General features: G+C 42.8%; 1 protein-coding gene across 7 annotated transcripts in view; it reads left to right on the plus strand.

Annotated features, from left to right (window-relative positions):
- The first annotated feature begins 3,017 nt into the window (after positions 1-3,017).
- APP (amyloid beta precursor protein) overlaps positions 3,018-21,077 on the plus strand; it is a 271,030-nt gene continuing 252,970 nt past the window's right edge. For 5 of the 7 annotated variants that reach the window (XM_008266826.4, XM_008266827.4, XM_008266828.4 and 2 more), the window contains exon 1: positions 3,022-3,278. In XM_008266826.4, coding sequence (XP_008265048.1) covers positions 3,222-3,278 — 57 coding nt within the window. In that variant the 5' untranslated portion in view covers positions 3,022-3,221. 7 annotated transcript variants of the gene reach the window in all.

Consider the following 21,077-nt stretch of genomic DNA (forward strand, 5'->3'; position numbering starts at 1 on the left):
TCCTCATTTCTTCTTATGAGGACACTGGTCATACTGGGACTGGGTTAGGACTCCACCTAATGACCTAATTTTAACTCCGTTATCTCTGTAAAGACCCCTATCTCCAGGGCCAGTGGTGTAACGAATAAAGCCATAGACAGCAATGCTGATATCCCTTATGGGTGTTAGTTCATGTCTCCTCCACTTCTGATCCAGCTCCCTGCTAATGGCCTGGGGAAAGTGGCAGAGGATGGCCCATGTGCTTGGGCCCATGCTACCCACGTAGGAGACCTGGAAGATGTTCTTGGCTCTTGGCTTTGGCCTGGCCCAGTTCTACCATAACAGCCAACTGTGGAGTGCACCAGCAGGTGGAATTTCTCTCTCTCTCTCTGTAACTTTTTCAAACAAATAAATAAAAATCTTAATAGATGAGAAAATCCTGTCTCGAAACACAGCTCCATTTTGAGGGGCTGGGAGTCAGAACCTCAGCCGAATTATGCAGGAAATACAAATGGGAGATTTGGTAGTACATGTGACCAACCGGAGTCCGATGTAGCTGCTAAAGAAAAAAAAATTCACCTGGAATGTTAGGCTGCAGACTGAAGCAGCACTAGACAGACTATTCCACACTGCAGTGGTTGGAGTATGCTTGAAGTATTGCACGTAGACATACCAGAACACAGGGCGGGGAAGGAACCAGAAGCTACGCTGCTGATGCAACTACTGAAGGAAGTGCCTGTTCCATCTTGTAAGGAGAGGATTCCGGAGGCAAAAGCAGCATGAGAACTCCTGGCAAATCTGTGACGATCTGCAGTGTGGGGAAGAATTGCCCTGCCTGGTCACCGGGGATGCAGCGAGAATATCTGAGTGGGAGTTTCAAAGAAAGAGATGTAGGCTTTCAATGGGTGAAGAATTTTCTAGTAACCAGACTGTTCTAAGAATGTGCTGACTGAGGAGCTAGTGAATGTCTCCCACATGGAGGAATGCAAGAGCCAAGGCTGGGGATGATGATGACGTGGGGATCAAGCTGATGCTTGGCCCCTTCCCCGGCTTCCTAGGGCTCTGGCTAGCGCTGGGCCTGTAGCTCTGGCTAAAGGATTCTGGAAGATCCTCAGGGCAGGCAATGGCCATTAAATGCAGAAGAGAAATGTAAAAAGCTTGGGATCTCAGGACAACACATGGAGAACACCCAGCGTTCTAACAAGGTCAGCAGCGAGGCATCGTCCCGTAGGGAACATCTCGACCAGGCAATGTGTGAGTGTGGTGAATTCCAGCACTGGAAACCGCGACATCGAAGAACTCCAATTTTTATAGATTATAACCTCATCTCTGTGTGTTTGAATTTCATGCTCCAGCAGCATCTGTTATTCTTGAAAGCTACTTCCTCCCTCTCAGGCCCGGATTTATGGATGTGCAACCTGTGTGGTCTCACAGGCCCTGCACCCAGCAGCAGCCCACACGTGGCGCGTCTGCTGTTGCCATCCTAGGGTTCCTAATTTTGGAACAAAGAGCCCATATTTTCATTTTGCACCAAACCCTGCAAAATGTATAGCTGTTGCTGCACCTTCCAGGGGTCTTCTCTTGGGGCTTTTTTTTTTTTTCCTCAAAGAAGCCTGAGACAGATTGGAAATCTTGGTTGTAGGTAAATGCGTACGGGAAGCAGCGGGCTATGGAGAGTCCAAGCTGGGTTCTTCCTGTAGCCTGTTCCTTGCTGCCTCTCCTCCTGTCATTCACTTGCTGTCAGATGTGGGAGGGGTTCAATAGCTTCAGTTTCCTGACTTACAAACAGGAATGCCAGTAAGGGGCCTGCCTCACTTTTGCAGGTGGGAAACGGCATGAAGCACGTAAACCCATATTGCATGGAAACAAGCATTTGTGACCATTTGCTGAGGACAAAGGACAGTGAGTCAGGACTGAACACCTGGGGCAGGGGAAGAGAGAAGATGACATGGAAGGGAGCTGGGAGATAAATGCCCACTCCTCAGGAAGAAAGTCTGCAGCCCCCTTGGCTGGACACTGTCCAGCAGTGCACCAAACAGGTGACAGGAACCACAGGCTGCAGTGCAGCTCGTGGGAAGGGCCAGAGTCCTCCCCGGCTTCACCGCCTCCCACCCGCCAGCCCCTGCGGACTTGTAGCCTCGGTGACACGCGCTACTTCAGCTCAGGAGCAGGGGACACATCTGGGAGGTTCCAGATCATTCTAGACTAGCTGGACCCTGCGCACTGGCCTGTTTGTATGTAATCAAGGAGCAGTGGCTTTGCGGAAGGTTCACTTCTGTTAACTCTGAGCAGACACAGGGAGAACAAGGACCGAAGGCGAGGTCACTGACAGTCCCTTTCTCGGAAAAAAAAAAAAAAAAAAAGAAAAGAAAAGAAAAGAAAAGAAGGTAAAACGAACATAAATGCAAAAAGAAAAAAAAATAACACAAAACCCCGTCTTTCAGGAAGAAGTAAATGGGTCGCCCGATTCTTGCCTAGGTCCACAGCTTTTTCTCCTTTGGTTCAATCTAAAGATAGACATTCCAGGTTGCTGCCGGCTGCTTTTGACATGAAAAAAAAAAAAAAATGAGGCTTTTGCTCTCTGAACAAGCAAAGACATCCTAGTGCCTTGAAGCCTCTCCTGCTCCCATTCTCTCCCAGAAACGCCTGCCCCACCTCTCCAAGTCGGTACAAAAACCGAAATGCGGATCAAGACGCAGCCCAGCAGCAGCCCTTTATACGACGTCCCCGGGAGGCCTGCGGGGTCGGCTGATTCAAGCTCTCGGGAGCGAGCAGGGAGCGCTCCCGACTTTTCTGGAGCCCAGACGTCCTAGGACTCACCTTCCCCCGATTGCGCACCGTCCCTCTCCTGGCCCAGGACTCTCCCTCCCACTGTTCCCAGGTGGGCGCCGGCCGGCGAGGGAGGAGCGCGGGGCGCTGGCGCGGCGCCCACAGCGCTGCACCTGTGGGCGCCGGGGGCGCGGGCCCCTGCGGGCGTGAGCGGGCGCAGCTCCCCGGCGGCTCCGCTAGGGGTCTCTCTCGGGTGCCGAGCGGGGCGGGCCGGATCAGCTGACTCTCCGGGCTGCGAGCCCTGCCGCCGCACTCCGGCTTCGTCAGTTTCCTCAGCGGCGGTAGGCGAGAGCACACGGAGCAGCGCTGGTGCGGGACCCCTGGAGACGGCGGCGGCGGCGGCGCGGGCAGAGCAAGGGCGCGGCGGATCCCACTCGCAGAGCAGCGCACTCGGTGCCCCGCGCAGGGTCGCGATGCTGCCCGGTTTGGCACTGCTCCTGCTGGCCGCCTGGACGGCTCGGGCGCTGGAGGTGGGTGCCGCGCCTCGGAAGGGGGTTGGGTGTGTGTGTGTGGCGGGGGGACATTACCCCCCCCCAGTCTCTAATACGGAGAAGTCTGGGGTGGTCGCGGGGACCCCGCTGCCCTCCACCTCCGCTCGCTGGTGCCCTGCGCATCCCGCCCTCGGCCCAGCCCTGCCCTGGGGACGCGCGCTCCAGCCCTCGGAGGCGAGGGGTCGGCTGGGCGACCGGGCACCCCTGTTCACGGGCGAGAAGGGGAAGGGTCGACGCTAATGCTGGACCCCGACTCAGTCCTTACCTCGCGAGCGGGGGCTGGGAAAGGCGAGAGGCGTCCAGATGGGGGAAGGGGAAGGGAGCACGTGGGGGAAAAGCCGAAAACGCAGCGTCCCCGGATCCGGGGTCTGAAATCCGTGCCCTTGGCTTTCTCTGAGGCCCCGGGACCGCTTGGGAAACCGGGGGCCCCCCTCGCTTCTCTCTGCCTCCTCCGCCCCGTTTCACCTTCCTTTCCCGCCCCCCACTCCCTTCCTTGCCCAAATCTCCTCATTCCCCTTGCCGGCTGCCGGCGGCGGCCCCCCTGGCCGGGGCCGGCGTCGGGGTCGCGCACCGCCTTCCGCAGGCAAACTTTGAGCATTTCTGCGTCTCCCTTTTGTGTTAAGTTGCGAGAGATGGGAGGGGTCGGAGACCCAGAGCCAGCCCGAAGCCTGGGCGTCCCGGGCGTTCGCTCGCCCCTTCGGCTGCTTCCCCAAAAAGGGAGAGGAAGGGTCCCGGGAACAAAAGCCGCCGCACTCCGCCCTGGCGGGCCGGGGCGCGGTGGCTGAGCCGCGGGGGTCTCCGTGCGCCACGGAGGCTCCCGGCGCTGCGTGTCCGCCCGGGAGGGGGCTGGGGCTTCTCCGGGCGAGCCCTGGGGCCTCTCGGCTTCCCAGCCCCGAATCGCCTCCCGGGCGTGTGTGTTCCGTGCTGGGCTGCAGAGTCCTTGGGGGAGGAGTGCGCGGAGAGCGGGCTGTGCGTCTGGCAAAGGGCAGTGGCGGGTGATGGGGAGGCACGGGCTCTCCCCTCCTGGGCATCAAAGGAGGCGTTTGTCTGATTAAGGCGCGGCCTCCCGCCTGGCAGCTCTGGGGACTCTGGTTGAGTCCCCCCGGGGGCGCAGGATGCTGGGGAGGTCCGCAGGGTCTCTTTTTTTAGGGTGCAGATAAAAGGATTGAATTGAGTGAAGATTAAGACGGAGAAGATGGCGCCTCTGCAGTGCAGCAGAGAAAAGCTGCGAGGAGGCTGCAGCCTGGTGAAATCCACCCACCACTAGGTGTATAACAAGTCTGCCCCATTCATCCAACTCGCGAACCTTCAGCGAACGCCCTGCAAATGACTGCTTTTCTTTTTATCTAAAGATGCTCCGAAGTTGTTTGCTTGACAGTTGGGGCAGAGGAGGTTGCATTTTGCATCGGTTTTGCTCCCTGTCTTAACTAGTGCAGCCTCCCCTCCCAGTCCCCCCCCCCCTTTCCCCCCTACCTCATAGTAATTTTCCAAAAAAGCAATTTCCGGACTAGTGTTTTCCTGCAGTTCCACCGAAGCTGTGCAATCACACTATTACAGTTTCTTGGTCCGTAATTTGCAAGGTCATTGAACTTTTTTCCTCTCTGGTTTTTACCCACAAGTGCCTCAAGAATCACCTTAAGGCTACTTAAGATCGGTTTTTATTATTTTTTTAAAGAGTCCAAGAATTTGGTTTTCCATATTTTTAGAGAATGTATTTTCTATCTGATGACATTTGTATAATTATTTCACTTTTGCCTGATTCTCTAACTTGCAAATTTGAAAACACAATTAAATCATTAAAAGCATATCACAACAATTATTTTTGAAGCTTTTATCAGAACAAGTATTTAACTTTCTTGAGCAATTTTTTTTCTCATAAAAAGCAGCAGCCTGTAGGCACCTATGCTTCAGTTCTAATTTGGGGGCTGTTTGATTGCGTTTCTTGGCTTTTTCTGCTATGCTACTGGATATTTCCACGGGTTGTTGTCATCTCCTTCCTTTCAAGGGTGCAGGTGAGATTCCCATTAATCCATTTGCAAAGTGTTGGTAGAGGGTGGGCAAGTCACGCTAATGAGGTTCACAGGGAATTTAACCAGAGCTTGGAAAACAGGTCTGCTGCAGGTGTCCGTAGCACAGAAGTATTAAAGGCAAGGATCGTGGGGCCGCGCCTTGGGAAGCGCTGGGATTACCTGGCCTCAAGATCTTGTGCGCCTGGGCTCAGCAGACCTTGACGTTTATTTACTTAGTTGTTTCAACCTACGCTTCTTAAGTTTTATTTCCCTGTAGTGAGGGCTTAGCCTAATCACAATTGCCTTGGTGGTGTTGGTGCTGATTCTCAGATGATAGAAACCCACTGCTAACACAAGCCCTGCTCCAAGGGTTAGAAAACTTGCATGCCAACTAGGGAAGCTGAGGGCTTTTGCAAGGAATGACCTTTTCTTGCTGACCCCTGGGGAGCCATAATGACTGGCCAGCTGCAAAACTCCTCACTTGTAGCCATAACCAGCAGAGGCTCCTGACAGAGGTACTTGCAAGGCTGTTAATACTGCAGAGGAGTTAGGAGATAGAATAAATCTGAGTCCAGCTCAGGAATGCAAGATCACAGGGTTAAATTAGGACTGATTTTAAAAATAATGAAAAACAAATGTGATCGATTGAATATGGGTTTGAAGGAAAATGGAGGGTATATGATTCAGGCTTTTCCTTTATGCTGGAGGATTCCTATTTCATGTTACTGCTATGGCGTAGGGGAGTCTTCCATATAGATACTTGTATGTTGATGAAGGTTGTCAGTCATTCTAGAAATGCAGGTAGCTATTATGTGCCTGAAGAAACGAATAAAAAGTACAACACAATTCACTAAAAATATGTTTCTGCAAATTTTATTACCTTTAGAGATTTATGGCATCTTTTATTAATACATTCCTTTTTGAATCTCTCTCTCATTGTATCCATTATGTATGCGCAAGTAAACCTGTACCTGTGCACTTGAAATGTAAACTTTCCAGAATGTAAGGTTTAGTTTGCATGCATGCACTTTATATCCGCCCTTTCCCAGGTCTTTTGCAAGGTAAATAAAGCATGCACGTGATTATAAAAGAAAACCAAATGTGTTAAGGACCGGAAGGAAAGTACAGGGTAAGTGGCATACGGAGTAAAAGTGATCCAGAGTAAACACCTATATTTAATGTGTAAAGGAACAAGGGATGAGATAATCTGGAGCATTTCCTGGTGGTAAATTTCCAGCCAGGTTTGTATCCTGGGGCTGGAGAGTGAGGCTAATCTCGGCATTTACCATATTTGTTTACATGGCTCTCGGCACCTCTCCACACACACACACACACACACACACACACACACACACACACACGAGTGTAGGCGGGGCCTTTGTCTTCATCATTAGGGCTGGGTGAAGGTGAGGTTCTTAAATCCTAAAAGAATGAGAAGGGTTGGGCTTTGATTACTTTTCATCTATTCAGTAGGGACATTCTTATTGATTCTTTTTTTTTGGGCCAAGCCCTGTCCCTCCACCGTGATGCTATGTGGTAAGCAAAACCATCTTTTCCTTCAGGAAGCTTCCAGTCTTCTGGGGAAGGCAGACAAGGAACAAATCCTGAGGCATGGGAGCTGCAGCAGATGCCGGCGCAGGGTACTCACTGCAGAGCCGTGGGGAATAAGTGAGAGACTGAGGGGCTCAGAGCTCTGGTCTCTTCAGCAGCATCTGACTAAGGCAGTACATGATGAAAAACTGGATGGGCAAAATGAAATGTTTTTTGTTCGATTTTTGGTTTTTGCAGGTGGTTTGCTACCTCTCCTTGTTCAACTTGACCATGAGACCTTTCATTAATTTTTGCTGCTGTTATAAAAAGCAGACAGCTCCGAAACCCTCTAACTAAATTTGCAAATGAAAACCTTAGTAAAGGGGCAGATGTTATGTAACTGTTTCTTCAGTTGAATTTGTGTGGCTTGAGAAATGTTTCAGTGAAAACACTAATATTTTATATGAAGAAATGGTTAGTAGATTTTTCTTGTTAGATTAATCCTCGTCAATAGATATGTTTTGTTTGATCCTCTTTTGAAGTCTACCCAAACCTGGATTAGAATGATTGTAGATAATTAGAATAGAATGATTATGTAGATAATTAATTTAAAAAGTCTGGATTTGTTTATCAATTAGTAGTTTGATAAAAGAGTGATACTTAATCTGATAGTTACCTGGCTATTCAAAGGGTGATTCAAAGGACTTAGGTTCACTTGTGTGAAATCCCACTTGCAACAGGGAGCTAAAAGGTCATTTTATTTAGATTTATTTAGCATGACTGCATTTTGAAGAAACATGTGATGATACATATTTAGGTTGAACATTGCTAGGATCTGTAATATTTTATGGAAGGAAGATAGTAGTTGAAGTAGGGAAGTTGAGAGATTAAAAAATCCAGCTTTATGGAAAGAACTGGAGTTGTTTCTACATTTAAAATGTTGATTTCTAGTCCAGGCGTATTGTGAGGCCAGTAACCCTTAGTCATTGAGTGTTTCATAGGTGTTTGTAGAGAAGGCAGCATTGCACACTGATCACGAGACTGGAGAAGGCTGAGATTGCATGAGCATAAATTCTGGCTTTGTTCCTTTTGAGCTGTTTCCCATGGGCAAGTTGATGTGCCTTTGTTGAATGGGGATACTAATATTTATGGTTGCTGATGACTGAATTCATAGTAGGATATTTCAAAAAATTCATGAAAAAAATGGAATTAAAAGATGGGTTTATTTTGGTACTAATTTTTTTTGAAATCCATGAAAAATTTTTACAATATACATTTTCCATGACCTTTTTGAAAACCGTTGTATGACTGGATTTCAAGTTTTTTTTGCATCAAAGTAAACATTTTTTACTTCCATTTTCCATTAACTTTTAAAAGAACTGTTGTATATGTATAAAATGCGTGGAACAGTATATGAGTTAATATATATGGACGTTGATAGCACATTATAAGTAATGAGTGTTATTATAGGTAATGATGATGTAAAATGGGTATATTTAAATCTCACATGAAAGTTTTTAAAAAAAATCCATATCTCATTTATTGACTAGTTCACTTAACTAATTAAGACTATAATTGGAAATTGGCAGTTTTTTCTCTAAAACAAGGAATGGATTTAATTTTAATGTAAAAGCATACTTAAGATAAAATTTTTATAATATTAAATTTCGCTTATTAAATATTTATTTTTCATACTTCAATTAACTTTTTCAAAGACAGTAAAATAATTCATGTTCACTGAAAATTTTAAACACTGTGGAAATGTATGAAAATGATAAGCAGGTTTTACATAAATGGGGAAGACCTATTTTTAATCCATGCACTGGCAGCTTACCACACATCTAATACTGAGCGTGTTCATACACTGGCTTGGTTATTAGCTCACCTATTCAATGGCCATCAGCTATGAGCAAGGTGCTGTGGACAAACTTGGTTTAGTTTTTAGAAAAATCATTTCCAGAAGAATGAATAAACAGTCTTTGTCAATCTGATCAGAAGTGGAAGATTTGAATGCCAGCAAAAATTTGGTCTTAGATGGAATCTTGCATCACCCGAGGATGAGAAAGCCAACCAACAGATTGCTGGAGATTGCAGCACGAAATCAGTTTCAAAATGAAATGAATTTATATTACTTGCTATATTATGATCATCACATTATTATATCACATTTATAGTCATCTGGTGCTTAATAAAATTATACATTTTTTTTTACAAGTCAGTGTGAAAAATTTCTTAATTTTCATTTATTTTAAAGGCAGAGAGACAGATCTCACACCCTCAGGTTCACTCCCCAAATGCCCATAACAGCTGAAGCTGGGCCAGACTGAAGTCAAGAACTTGAAACTCCATTTGGGTTTCCTATGCGGGTGATACCCAAGTACATGAACCATCACCTGCTGCCTCCCAGAAGTGCACATTAGTAGGAAGCTGGAATCAGAAGAAAAGGAGGACTCAAAGCAGGGACTTTGATATGGGATGTAGGTGACATGATGTCTTAACCACCACAATATATGTCCACCCACAAAAGTCGGCAGGTTTTGCTTATGAAATTATAACTCAGTTTCAAAATTAGGCTACAAATATTTGAAAGCTTTGAGTTTGTGAAACTGGTGATGCCAGGGTTAAATTATGATTGAAAAGAAGAAAGGTCCCAAGGAATCTGTGTGAGTTTTTCTTAATTAACGCTTGTTTTTATGATCATCCCCCTCAACCAAAAGAAAACAAGAAAATTGCAAGTAGAGGTTGTAACCAGAGGAGCCATATTTTTAACAAACACTGCTCCGAGGAGACCCAGGACTGAGATGGCCCCCAGATCACATATGTAGGGCTGATGAGCAGAGATGAGGAATAAACCACACAAATATTACAAAATTGGGTTTAGAAGAAGCCTGTTTTATAGAAGAACAGATCCTGTTGAACAAAATGAGTGGTTTCTTAAGGTCTTGTTAGGGATGGACCCAAAACAGTGTTTGAATTTCTTAATTTCTAGATTGTCTCTCTCTTCCTTTCAGTTTCAGAAACTTTTCAGATGAGGGATTTGACAAGAAAATGTTTTTTTTTTTCTTTTTTGGTAATTTTGTTGGTATGGAATTGTTCTTTGCCTGACTCTTCTTCTAAAAGATCAAATCATTTCTCCTGTGCTCTCAGTTTGCCTCTGGAGAAAGCCATGTACTGTCTTCATCAAAAAATAATAAGGCATTCTACATGATAAGAGGCCGATAAATTATTTTCCAGCCATAAAGGATACTTAGTAAGACGTATTGTAGAAAGAGAAGTCATTTGTAGTTAAGTGAAGAAATGCATTAGTACTCTTGTTGCTTTGCTAAATTTCTAATCTTTAATTACTGCAATATATTTGGGTCCTGTGGAGACATTTTACAGGAGCAGAAACAAGAGGTTTAATCCTATGCTCAAAATACATTTCTATGTTTCATACCTGCCCTCTCACCCCCAATTACCACAAACTCATTTGTTTAGTTTTTCCTTGTCTACACCAGCCTGATTGGGATTTTACAATGAAATTAATGAGGCAATACAAATTTCATTTTAATATGAAGAAAATGGTACCCATTAAGGTTTGATTACTCCAAAAAGAAGAACTTTCATGTCTATTGTTACTGTTGCGTGAATTTTCAAAAGCATAATTACATTGTTTTTATAAATGCTATTCAGTTATTTTGTTTGTAGATGAATTGATAGGTAGACACGGTAAAGCTAGAGTATCACTATTCTTGGCCATATTGATTTTTTTCATCTTTCAAAAGATCTTCAAAAATTTTGAAAATGATGAAGTTTTTTGAGTTTACAGAGACTTTCGAACCCATTATATGAGAAGTAATATTTGATAGGCAATATTCCCTGTTCTTGTGGTCTTAGTTGCTTATTTTGATTTGTTTAAAACAATGTGATTTTGACTTTGCAGCAGTGTATTTGTTTGAGGACGTAAGTGAAGAGTTCGTAAGAAACCGTGGTAACATGCAGATATCCAGACTAAGAATAATATATTCAGAGATACATATTAAATTAGAAACATTAAATTAATTACCTACTTAAAATCAAATTTCTATAGAAAAAGTTACCAGCTTATTTTCATACACTGAGAAGTCTAAGTTCTTTTAGTATACCCAGGAAAGGAAATTTATTCTTTCTATTTATAGGAGAGGGGGTTGTAGACCAAATAAGTAGGAGGTAGTAGGTGACTTGAAAAAAATTTAGTTGGGTAAGAGATGTAGGGAACACCATGTGGAAGAGTATTGTGAATGTGATATTTTGATGTGGAATTATCCAAGAAGGTTCTGATTGGGTCACTCCCCAAGGGTTAACTTAAGAAAGTAGAGGAAAGAACTATACTCATGTATTCACTTTGATGTAGATGGGTAACTGGGAACAGGGAATCTACGTTGGGTGAACAAGAACAGAAGTGGTGGAGAATACAAGTTAATATTGACTGTGGTTACACGAGATTTCCTATAGTTTATCACAATAATGCCTCACATCTAGTACTTACAAGTATTTGATACATATTTTTAGTGAGTAACATAGAAATTCTATATTATGGTGATAAGATATTATGTATATGTTCTGGACATTTGAGGTAACTACCTCTCATTTAAAAAATTGTAAACAAGCATACAAAGAAAATTAAAACCTTTTGTAAGGTTTATTTTTTCAGCTTTTTCTAAAGCATTTTATTGTGGAAAGTTTCATAAATGCTATCAGTGACTTAGTTACTTAGTGCCCAGACATTTGCAGCTCTCTATTTCAGGAGTTCAATTGTCCTAGCCAAAAAAGTCTCCTTCCTGAAATACTTCATTAATCCCCTAATTGGTTGATCCACTTTCGGTTGAGGGTGCCTAGAAATGATTATATCTGAATAAGATAGTGGAGTTCAGACTAAAAATGTTTGTTGGCATTAAATTGATTGGCCATTAAAATGAAAATTATATTGTCATTGTCTTTTTTCCCTAGTTTCCTACTTTTTTTTTTGCCATTTGACAGCTAATATTTATTTTTTACTTTATTGTGAAGAGGATTAAAACTGGTCCTTTAAAAAATAAATATTGAATTCGTTATTTCTGTCCTCTAAAAAGATTATACTTCTTAAGTTTAAGGGCTTGAAGCCAATACGACCGTATGCCATTAACTTGACAGGCATTGAAAATCTAATTGAAGTCATTATGATTAGCCTTGTATCTTGCTAGTGTTTTCTCAAGCTTGTTTTTAATGCTTTATGTCAAGTGTTAAATCTTTTTATGCCAAAGAATTGAGAAAATTTAAAACCTTTAAAAGTCATCCTGATTTTAAAGTGCTGTAGTCATCTTGTTGAGGAGTTGCTTCTCGCCTAACCCATAGGCTATGTGAACATAAAGGCAGCTTATGTATTGCTGCTAAGCACTGTCAGGGACTCCACTTTTAAGACAAAACAACATTTTTCAACCAGTGCATATTTGTTTGGTGAAATGTGAGCACAGGGTGTACCTGAGGGAAACTGGAAGATTTCTAGGTGATGATAGGGTGACCATGTGACTGTGTGGCTGAAAACCGTACAAGCAAAGGGCAGTGCATGATGTCCTGGAGTCTGTGTCATTCATCAGCATGGTCATTAAATTTGTCCAGGACAGAGATAATGAATGATACAGTGGCATGTAGGGCGTACTTTAAACAAGAGACGATGCAGAGCTACCTTGCTTCCTGAAGTTCCTTTTCTTTGTATTTGCTATTTGAATATTTCACTTCATGTTTGTGAACTGAACCCATAGGTTAAATTTGTGTTGTGAACTTTCTGGGTAATGTTGTAAGGACATGGATGGGAAGTGTTCGGTTTGCTGGTGTGTTTCTGTTGTATTTATTGATTTCATTAATAGCTAGCGAAGAGACATGGAAAAATTGTGTTTTAAGTCCTTTTACTGGAGGAAAAAAAAATCACTGGGTAAAATGTCATTCTTACAGTTTATTATCTTTTTAAAGAATTCTGACATGTCAACCTCATTGCTCGTTTACTTGTTCATATCAGAGATTGAACATGTCAAACCCAATCCCAAACCCTGGATTCATTTGGCAAGTGAGGGGCAGGTTTAAATGGATATATGGATTATGCATTCACCTGTTCTGTCCTTACTCCAAATAGTCTCAGGGTATTTGTGATTCGTTTCTGTGATGTTAACACAGATTTGTAGCTCTGATTTCTAAAATTAATTTCCTATCTTGCTTCTCCCTCTTGAGATTTTTGAAAAGATTTATTTATTTATTTGAAAGAGATAGAGAGAGAGAGGAGGACAGAGATCTTGCATTTGCTGGTTTATTCTCCAGATGGCTATAACGTCTGGGGCTGGCCCATGGTGAAGCCAGCAGCCAGGAACTTCTTCCATGTCTCCCATGTAGGTGCATGGGCCCAAGCACTTGGGCCATCCTCTGCTGCCTTCCCAGGTGGTGCATTACTAGGGAGCTGGTTGGGTAGTGGAGCAGCTGGGATTCGAACCAGCACCCATGGATGCCAGCGTTGTAGACAGGGGCTTTCCACATTACTCCACAACAGCAGCCCCCCTCTTAAATTTTTAAACTTGTTATTTTATGGGACAGATCCTAGATGGCTTTGGTGTTAGAATTGTTACTGGAGCCCTAGACTCTGGTAGGGTGTGAGTAAATGGAGAGGTACCTCAAGCTATACCTAATAGAGGAAGGAGGAGATGCAGAAATAATTAGGTTCAACATGGAAGGCTCCCACAGAAGGATATAAGAGGTCTGTATGGAGAAGACAGGCAGCATTGGAGCCAGGTTGCAAGGATGGGTGGAGGTGAAGTTGAGCATGGCAGGGCTTCCCAGACAGAAAGAACAGTGAGGATGTAAAGGAATTTGTGAGGATGAGAGTGAGATATGGTAGGAGATTAAGAGTTTTGGATACCCTTGATGAAATTGAACTTTATGTTTTCAGCAGTGGGGTACTTGTAAGTGTTGCTATAATGGAAATATTGGTGACTATGATTCTGTTAGATTTAGGAGCTTTTGCCAAAGTCATTATCAGTGTCTGCTCAATTGTGTTGTCCAGATAGATGGTGACACCTGGCTGCAAGGAGGACTTGTCCATGCTCCATTAGCTGGGAGCATTGCCTCTGGGGTATGTTGCAGGTTCTCTTCCTAAAGGTTAAGGGAAGGTGTAGGATACTGGGTGACAACTGATGTTTTGGGATTTCAAGGAAATACAATACTTTATAGAGATGTAGAGGAAACTGGGAGGACTAATAAGCATTCCAAACCCAAGCAAAGATTCTCCGTGAGCTATTAGAGTAGGTGTTTGGGATTTTCCCCCTTTGCTTGTCTGCTGGCCAACCACATAGGAAGCACATCTTCCTGGAGATGGAGGAAAGACAAGCCTTTTTGTTCTTAGAGGTAACACCCAGGAGCCAACCCTTCTCAATGGCCCGTGGAACCCAAGGTTTGTTCAGACTTGTGTTCCTGGGAAAGCCATCCCACCAGAGTGATGGAAGAGAGGGATAATTTCTGTATCTCTGGGTAGTAGTGGCAGTGTCGGCTTACTCTCCCTGTTAGTAAACTATCTTTCGTTTGATCTGGAGACTTCCCCAAAGAACTTTTTGTTGCACTTGTCCTTTGAAAAGAGTAGCAGATAAAGCAAGCTTTGAGGTTTTCAGAAAAGAGCATGATACTGAGCGTCTCTTTAGAGCAAGATCTGCCTATCGTGTCCAGCCTGCTTTCAGCTTTTCAGATCTGTGCAGGCTTACCTGTTGTTGTTAAACCAGAGTAGAAATTTCTGTGGGAAAGAGGAAAGGAAATCTTAATATATTTGCATCAATAAAAAGGGGACAGCCATTAAAAGTTTTAAATTATTCATTAGTTTCTTACTCATTTCAATTAATAAAAATACTTGGTTTTTTAAAAAATATTTACTTATTTTCATTTTATTTAAAAGGCAGAGAGACAGAGATAGAGATCTTCTATCTGCTGGTTTACTCCCCAGATGCTCACAATAGCCAGAAGTGCATCAGATCAAAGCCAGGAGCCAACAACTCCACCTGAGTCTCTCCCACGTGGTTGGCAGCAACCCAAATACTTGAGATGTCACCCGCTGCTGCCAGGATGCCCATTAGCTGGAAACCGGATCGGAAGCAGGGCAGCCAGGACTAGAACCAGCCACTCTGATATGGGATGTGGGTATCCAAAGTGGCAACTTAAGCCACTATAACTTGAGCCAAATGTCTGCCCTTTGTTTCAGTTATTCCAAAAATGATTCAGTGACGATATGTACCAAAAAATATGTTGATGAAAGAAAGATGTTGGAAAAACCTATAGTTCTTTGCAGGCTTGAAATAATCATCTGTGCTAGGGGGTGTTTGGAAATTTTCTAGTAGGGATTTTATCTGTGATCAAAGGTTTGTTTAAAATATGTCCCAGTAGTTTGCCATATTGTATATGGCTTTATCTTAAGGGAATGTCTAAAATGTCGTGTTTCCTCAAAAGCTGCTCTTGGTTTTATAAAGCATTTCTTTTTGAATTTGTGGTTCCCTTGAAGATTAGTCAAAAGGATAGCTCAAATTCGAACATTTTAAATCTTGGCAATTTTTTTTCTTGTAAATTTAAGTATCAAGAACATGTTTTACTTTTCCATTTTGTGCTGTCTATAGAAAAACAGGTGACAATTTAGGTGTGTTTGGAATAGTTGATCAATAATGAGAATCCGGAATAGTAACCGTAATACATATATGAATGTCTATTTTGATCATCTTATGCTGCTCATGTTTTGGAATTGTTTTCCCCCATAAAGAGCTGGTGCTAATTTATATCATGTGAGCACGTTTGAAAATTTGTTTTTATTATATTAGAACTTGGAAATTTAAAAATCCTTAATTCGTGCATAATTTTATAATAATCATAATTTCTGCAATTTGAGAAACCTTGATTTTAAAAAGTTTCGCTAAAGAACATAGATTCTGAATTCTGTTTTGCTTTCATATATCTGAAAATAATCTGAGTCTTCCCGACTAACCATCCTTCAGGCCCCATCTGAAATCAGTGGCCTTCACTGGTCTGGACTGCAGAGGGAAGAACTGCTATTGGCCTAATTTCAGTAACTGATTTTGCAGGCATGTAGATGAACGCCTTTGCTGAAGGTCACTGAAATGAGAAAGTTTGGCAGTGAGAATACGTTCTAAGAAAAATTAATGAGTGTTTGCTCTGGACCCATCTGGATCTTATTAATATTTCATTGATTTTGTTCATAGCAAGCACTTTAGAAAATATACCTGCTTCTCATTATTTAAAATACATTACCTAAATTGATAGTGATTATAGAAATTTGTTGAAAAGTTCCTAGCTAGTATTGATAAAATAAAAATATGGTCAGTTCATGGAAATTCATTTTAGTTGTACCTACTAAAGTCAAACATGAGTTTAAAAAATGGATGATCTTTATGAAGCACACTAAATTGTTACTTTATATATATTAGATTCACAGGAAACTGCAAATAGGCTGAAAGTGCCTGTGTAAAGGCCCATCTATTTAGGATTATCCTTAAGGTCTGCACTATAGGCCTGGAATAAATAAAGTGTTATTGATTATTTTTAGACCCCGTGTTTTTTGCTGTTCATTCATTTTTGGTGCTCAAAATAAGAAAACAAAAGCATACTTTAAAGCGCCCACTTACACGCAAAGTTATGGGCATGGTAGACACTAAGTTCTAAAGTGGAGAGGCGGAATAACAGTCACTATTCCATGCACATGCTCTCCTGGGTCTTCCATCTCAGAATTCTTCCAGCCCAGGCCCTACTCTAAGGCAGCAGTCTCCAACCAAACTGTGTGGGAACATTAGATCCAATTTAAAATGTTGAGGTGACCACATAAAAAGAAAAATACGTGAAGTTGGTTTTAATAGGTAATAAATCCAGAATATTTGAATTTGTGGTCATAAAAACACTGTTTGTCAACCACAGTGCATGCTTTTTTCATGTCATGTCATCAGAACTTTCATATAGAGCATATTTGAATTGAGGCCCACCACGTGTCAAGCGCCCAGCAACCACGTGTGACTACAGTCTGCCATAGTGGATAGAGAAACCCTAGAAGGTTAACCAAACCTGTTGCTGAATAGGAAGAGAATCATAGTTTTTGGAGCTGGCAGAATCAATAAAACTATTCTAAGCTCTTCTGATTTGTGAGATGAAAAAAGTAGGACTTGGAGCTGTTTGAGTTGCTCGGAATCACACACATACTTGGGGTGCAAAGCCCAATCCTTGTCTCACTCTGCATCTCTCTCTTCTTCACCTTGATGATTCTCCTGTCAGTTCCATGTTACTGGATCAAGTTTCTTAAGTTGTTGCTTCCAGTTAAATATTGAGTAGGAGCATTAATAAAATCTGGTCACTTTAAGAAGGCGTGGCTGTCCTAGACAAAACTGTTTAGCGGCAGTCAGAGTAGAATTACCAGGCAAATCTGCACCCTCTGTGGAATAGTGAAATAAAATGCTGGGTGAGGTGGCTAATTTTTCTTGTTTTGGACCCAAGTTTTTTGTTTGTTTAAGATTTATTTATTTATTTGAAAGTCAGAGTTACACAGAGAAGAGAGGGAGAGAGAGAGAGGTCTTCCAACCACTGGTTCACTCCCCAGGTGGCTGCAATGGCCGGAGCTGAGCCGATATGAAGCCAGGAGACAGGAGCTTCTTTTGGGTCTCTCATGCAGGTGCAGGAGCCCAAGCACTTGGGCCATCCTCTACTGCTTTCCCAGGCCACAGGAGAGAGCTGAATCAGGAGTGGAGCAGCTGGCGCCCATTTGGGAAACTGGCACTGCAGGTGGCAGCTTTGGCAGCTTTAGCCACTACGCCACAGTGCTATTCCCCAGGTTTTGTGACAGAGATCACTGGTTGGAATGTCAGCTTCCTACTTAAAGGAAGGGAGATAGACATTTCGTTACCTTACACATTTTGTTGTGTGTATGAGTATGTTGAAGAATACATGTTGTAAGGAATTGTGCTTCGTTTCTGAGCTTCTGGAAAGGTTGGGTGGTTTAAATGGTTTAAATAGGATTTGTCTCCCCAGCTCATGTAGATGTTTATATCTCAAAGTCTTATGATAATGGGTGATGAATTATGGGGGGTGGAGCTTGATCCAGTTCTGGTATCTGGGAGGAGGTCATAGTGGGTGGTCCTTAGCTTTCAGAAGATAGTTCCTTTTTTGTTTTTAAATTTTTACTTATCTGAAAGGCGGAGAGACAGAAGCAGGCAGAGATCTGTGCTAGTTCACTCTTAAGTGACTGAAATGCTGAATCCACGAGCTGGGAACCCCGTCTAGGTCTCTCATGTGGGCGACAGGGACCCTCTGCTGCCCTCCAGTGTGTGCATTCCCAGGAAGCTGGAATGGAGAGTGGAGCCTCAACTCAAACCCAGGCATTCCCATATGGGATGCAGGTATCCCAAGTGGCAGCTTAACCCTTGTACCCTGTGCCAACCGCCTGCCACTGGAAGATGGTTCTTCTGAGACGGTTGGTTTTCTAATTCAGGTTTGGCCCGGCCTCTCTGCTTCCTGCCTCACCATGTGAGTTTCCCCCTCATTCATTCTGCCATGCATCTCTCCCATCAGACACCAGAACAATGGGGCCGTCTGGTCCTGGACTTCAAAGCTGTAAGCTGGAGTAAGTGGTCTTCCTTCCTACAAAGCTCCTCTCGGGTATTTTAGTTATAGTAACAAAAAACTGACTAATGCACTGGGCCTAAGCTTTCATTTCCCCTCCTTGTTTTGGAACATTGCTCCTGGTGTGCCTATACATCTTACTCCGTTATATTGAAAGTATGACATCTTTTGACGGCTTAAGCCCAGTGCACTCCTGACATGTAAAATATTTATTTTCAGATTGTTAGCAAATATGGAAAGTGAAGTTGCATAGCATAGGCTGGAGAAGAGGAGATTGGTGTGCTCCTGTTGTTACTCATTGTTTTATTTGTTTTAGAATATGGAAAAATGCATGATGTATATTTAGAATTGTAAGATGTTTTCAGTTCATTCCTAAAATATTTCATTTTAGACATATGAATATTCCTGAAATACTTTCTTTTCATTTCATTTCATTCCTAAAATATTTATCAGCATGGATGTTATAGATTGTGTGAGAGTGCTTTGAAAAGAGTTTGAGTTTTTTCATATACTAAGGTTTCATAATTTTGGATTTAGTGTTGAGTTTTTCTGTTAGAAACTTTGCACTTTTTCTGTGGCAAGGCCTTGCCCACAGGAACCATTGACCTTTAAGTTAAGCACACACTGTATTTTTAAAACTTTTAAAAGTGAAAAGTTTAATTTTGCCAATACTGATGTATTGGGACCATACTTAGTAGAGTCACAGTTTGCACAAATGATTTTTACTATGTACATAGTGGTGAATCTATGAGATACATACAAGTTAAATAATGCATGGAGAGGGGGCCGGTGCCGTGGCTCACTTGGTTGATCCTCTGCCTGCAGTGCCAGCATCCCACATGGGCGCTGGATTCTGGTCCCGGTTGCTCCTCTTCCAGTTCAGCTCTCTGCTGTGGCCCAGGAGGGCAGCAGAGGATGGCACAAGTGCTTGGGCCCCTGTACCTGCGTGGGAGACCAGGAGGAAGCGCCTGGCTCCTGGCTTTGGATCAGCGCAGCGTAGTGGCCATTTGAAGAGTGAACAGCGGAAGGAAGACCTTTCTCTCTGTCTCTCTCTCTAACTCTGTCTTCCGGGTCTCCCATGTGGGTACAGGGGCCCAAGGATTTGGGGCATCTTCCACTGCTTTCCCAGGCACATTATCAGGGAGCTGGATTGGAAGTGGAAAAGCCTGGACTCGAACTAGCACCCATATGGGATGCCAGCATTGCAGGTGGCGGATTTACCACAGCACCAGCCTCTTTCTTATGTAATTTTTAAAAGCATTTTTGAGATCAGCTATAAATTCTATTGTATTCCCTTCATTTTATTCCTTAACATTAAATTTCATGCTATTTGAAGCCTTTTTAAATGTAATGCTTAAAGGATGTATACATTTGCTTAGGGCAGCTGAACTATGAAATTGTGAATGTGTGCTTTTTTTATTTGGCATTATCAACCAAAATTAGTCTGGAAATAATAATGTACGGAAGGAATGTGTGTCAAATACCTTGTAATATTTTTATTATTTATTGAGTACTTTACATTGCTGCTCTTAAGTAGTGTTCAACAGGTGGTCCCTCAGGTATAAATCAGTACTTAAAGAAAATGAGATAAACAGATGCTATGGACATTAAGAATAATAACTGAGGAAAGCCTGATCTAGGAATGCAGACAAGTCTGATTTAATGGCTTTACGATTGCTTATGTAGGCCTAAGTTTGACTGCAAGCTGGCATCAGATTTGACAGGCAAACATAGCTGGGGCTCGGTTGCAGACAATGGAACTGTGTTTTCGGTTTACGGAGCCATTCAGTGGGACTGTTCGCTGGGTTATGTGATTACACTGATCTAGGTAAAGCGTCATCTTCCCCATTTCCCTGCTCTGAAGATCTCTCCTGACTTCACATAGTTCAAAAAAAAAAAAAAAAAACAAAAACAAAAACAAGTTGGAAACATGAATTCTCTGAGGTTCCTGAATCTTTAGCCACAAAAGACAATTATATCTATCTCTTTAAATCTCTAAGGTTTTAATCTATTTATTTTTATTTATTTGAAAGAGAGAGACAGAGACAATCAGAGGGTTCCCATCTGCTAGTTCACTCCTCAAATGCTCACAATAGTGGGACTGGGCCGAAGCAAAGGGAAGGGTGTAGAACTAAATCTGGGTCTCCCACATGGGTCTAGGGACCATCGTGCTTGAGCAATCACCTGCTGCCTCCCAGGTTCTTCAGGAAGCAGAGCCAAGACTCAGACCCAGGCGCTCTGATTTGGGATGCAGTCATCCCAAGAGGTGTCTTACCTGCTGTGCCATGTGTGGAAGGGCCATTTCCATGGAACTACTCTGTGGAAGGTTGCCAAGCCCATTCAGACACACCCACATAAGTTTGGATTAATAACTGCTGTTTGCATGGTCAGTTAACCAGTTTTATTGCCATGTTTCATACTGTAGGTTTTGGAGCAAAGTCTTATTTATTGTTTGTTTTAAAAATAAATGCAAAATTGTAATGATGTGCTGGTCCTTTTAAACTGGCAATTAATAAAAGCAAATTTCTATACCATCAAAATGACAGGAATTCTGATGGTAATAAAACAGTGCTGTAAAATGTAAACTCATTGATTTGTTCAACAC

The sequence above is a fragment of the Oryctolagus cuniculus genome, chromosome 4 (assembly GCF_964237555.1).
Source record: "Oryctolagus cuniculus chromosome 4, mOryCun1.1, whole genome shotgun sequence".
NCBI lineage: Eukaryota > Metazoa > Chordata > Mammalia > Lagomorpha > Leporidae > Oryctolagus > Oryctolagus cuniculus.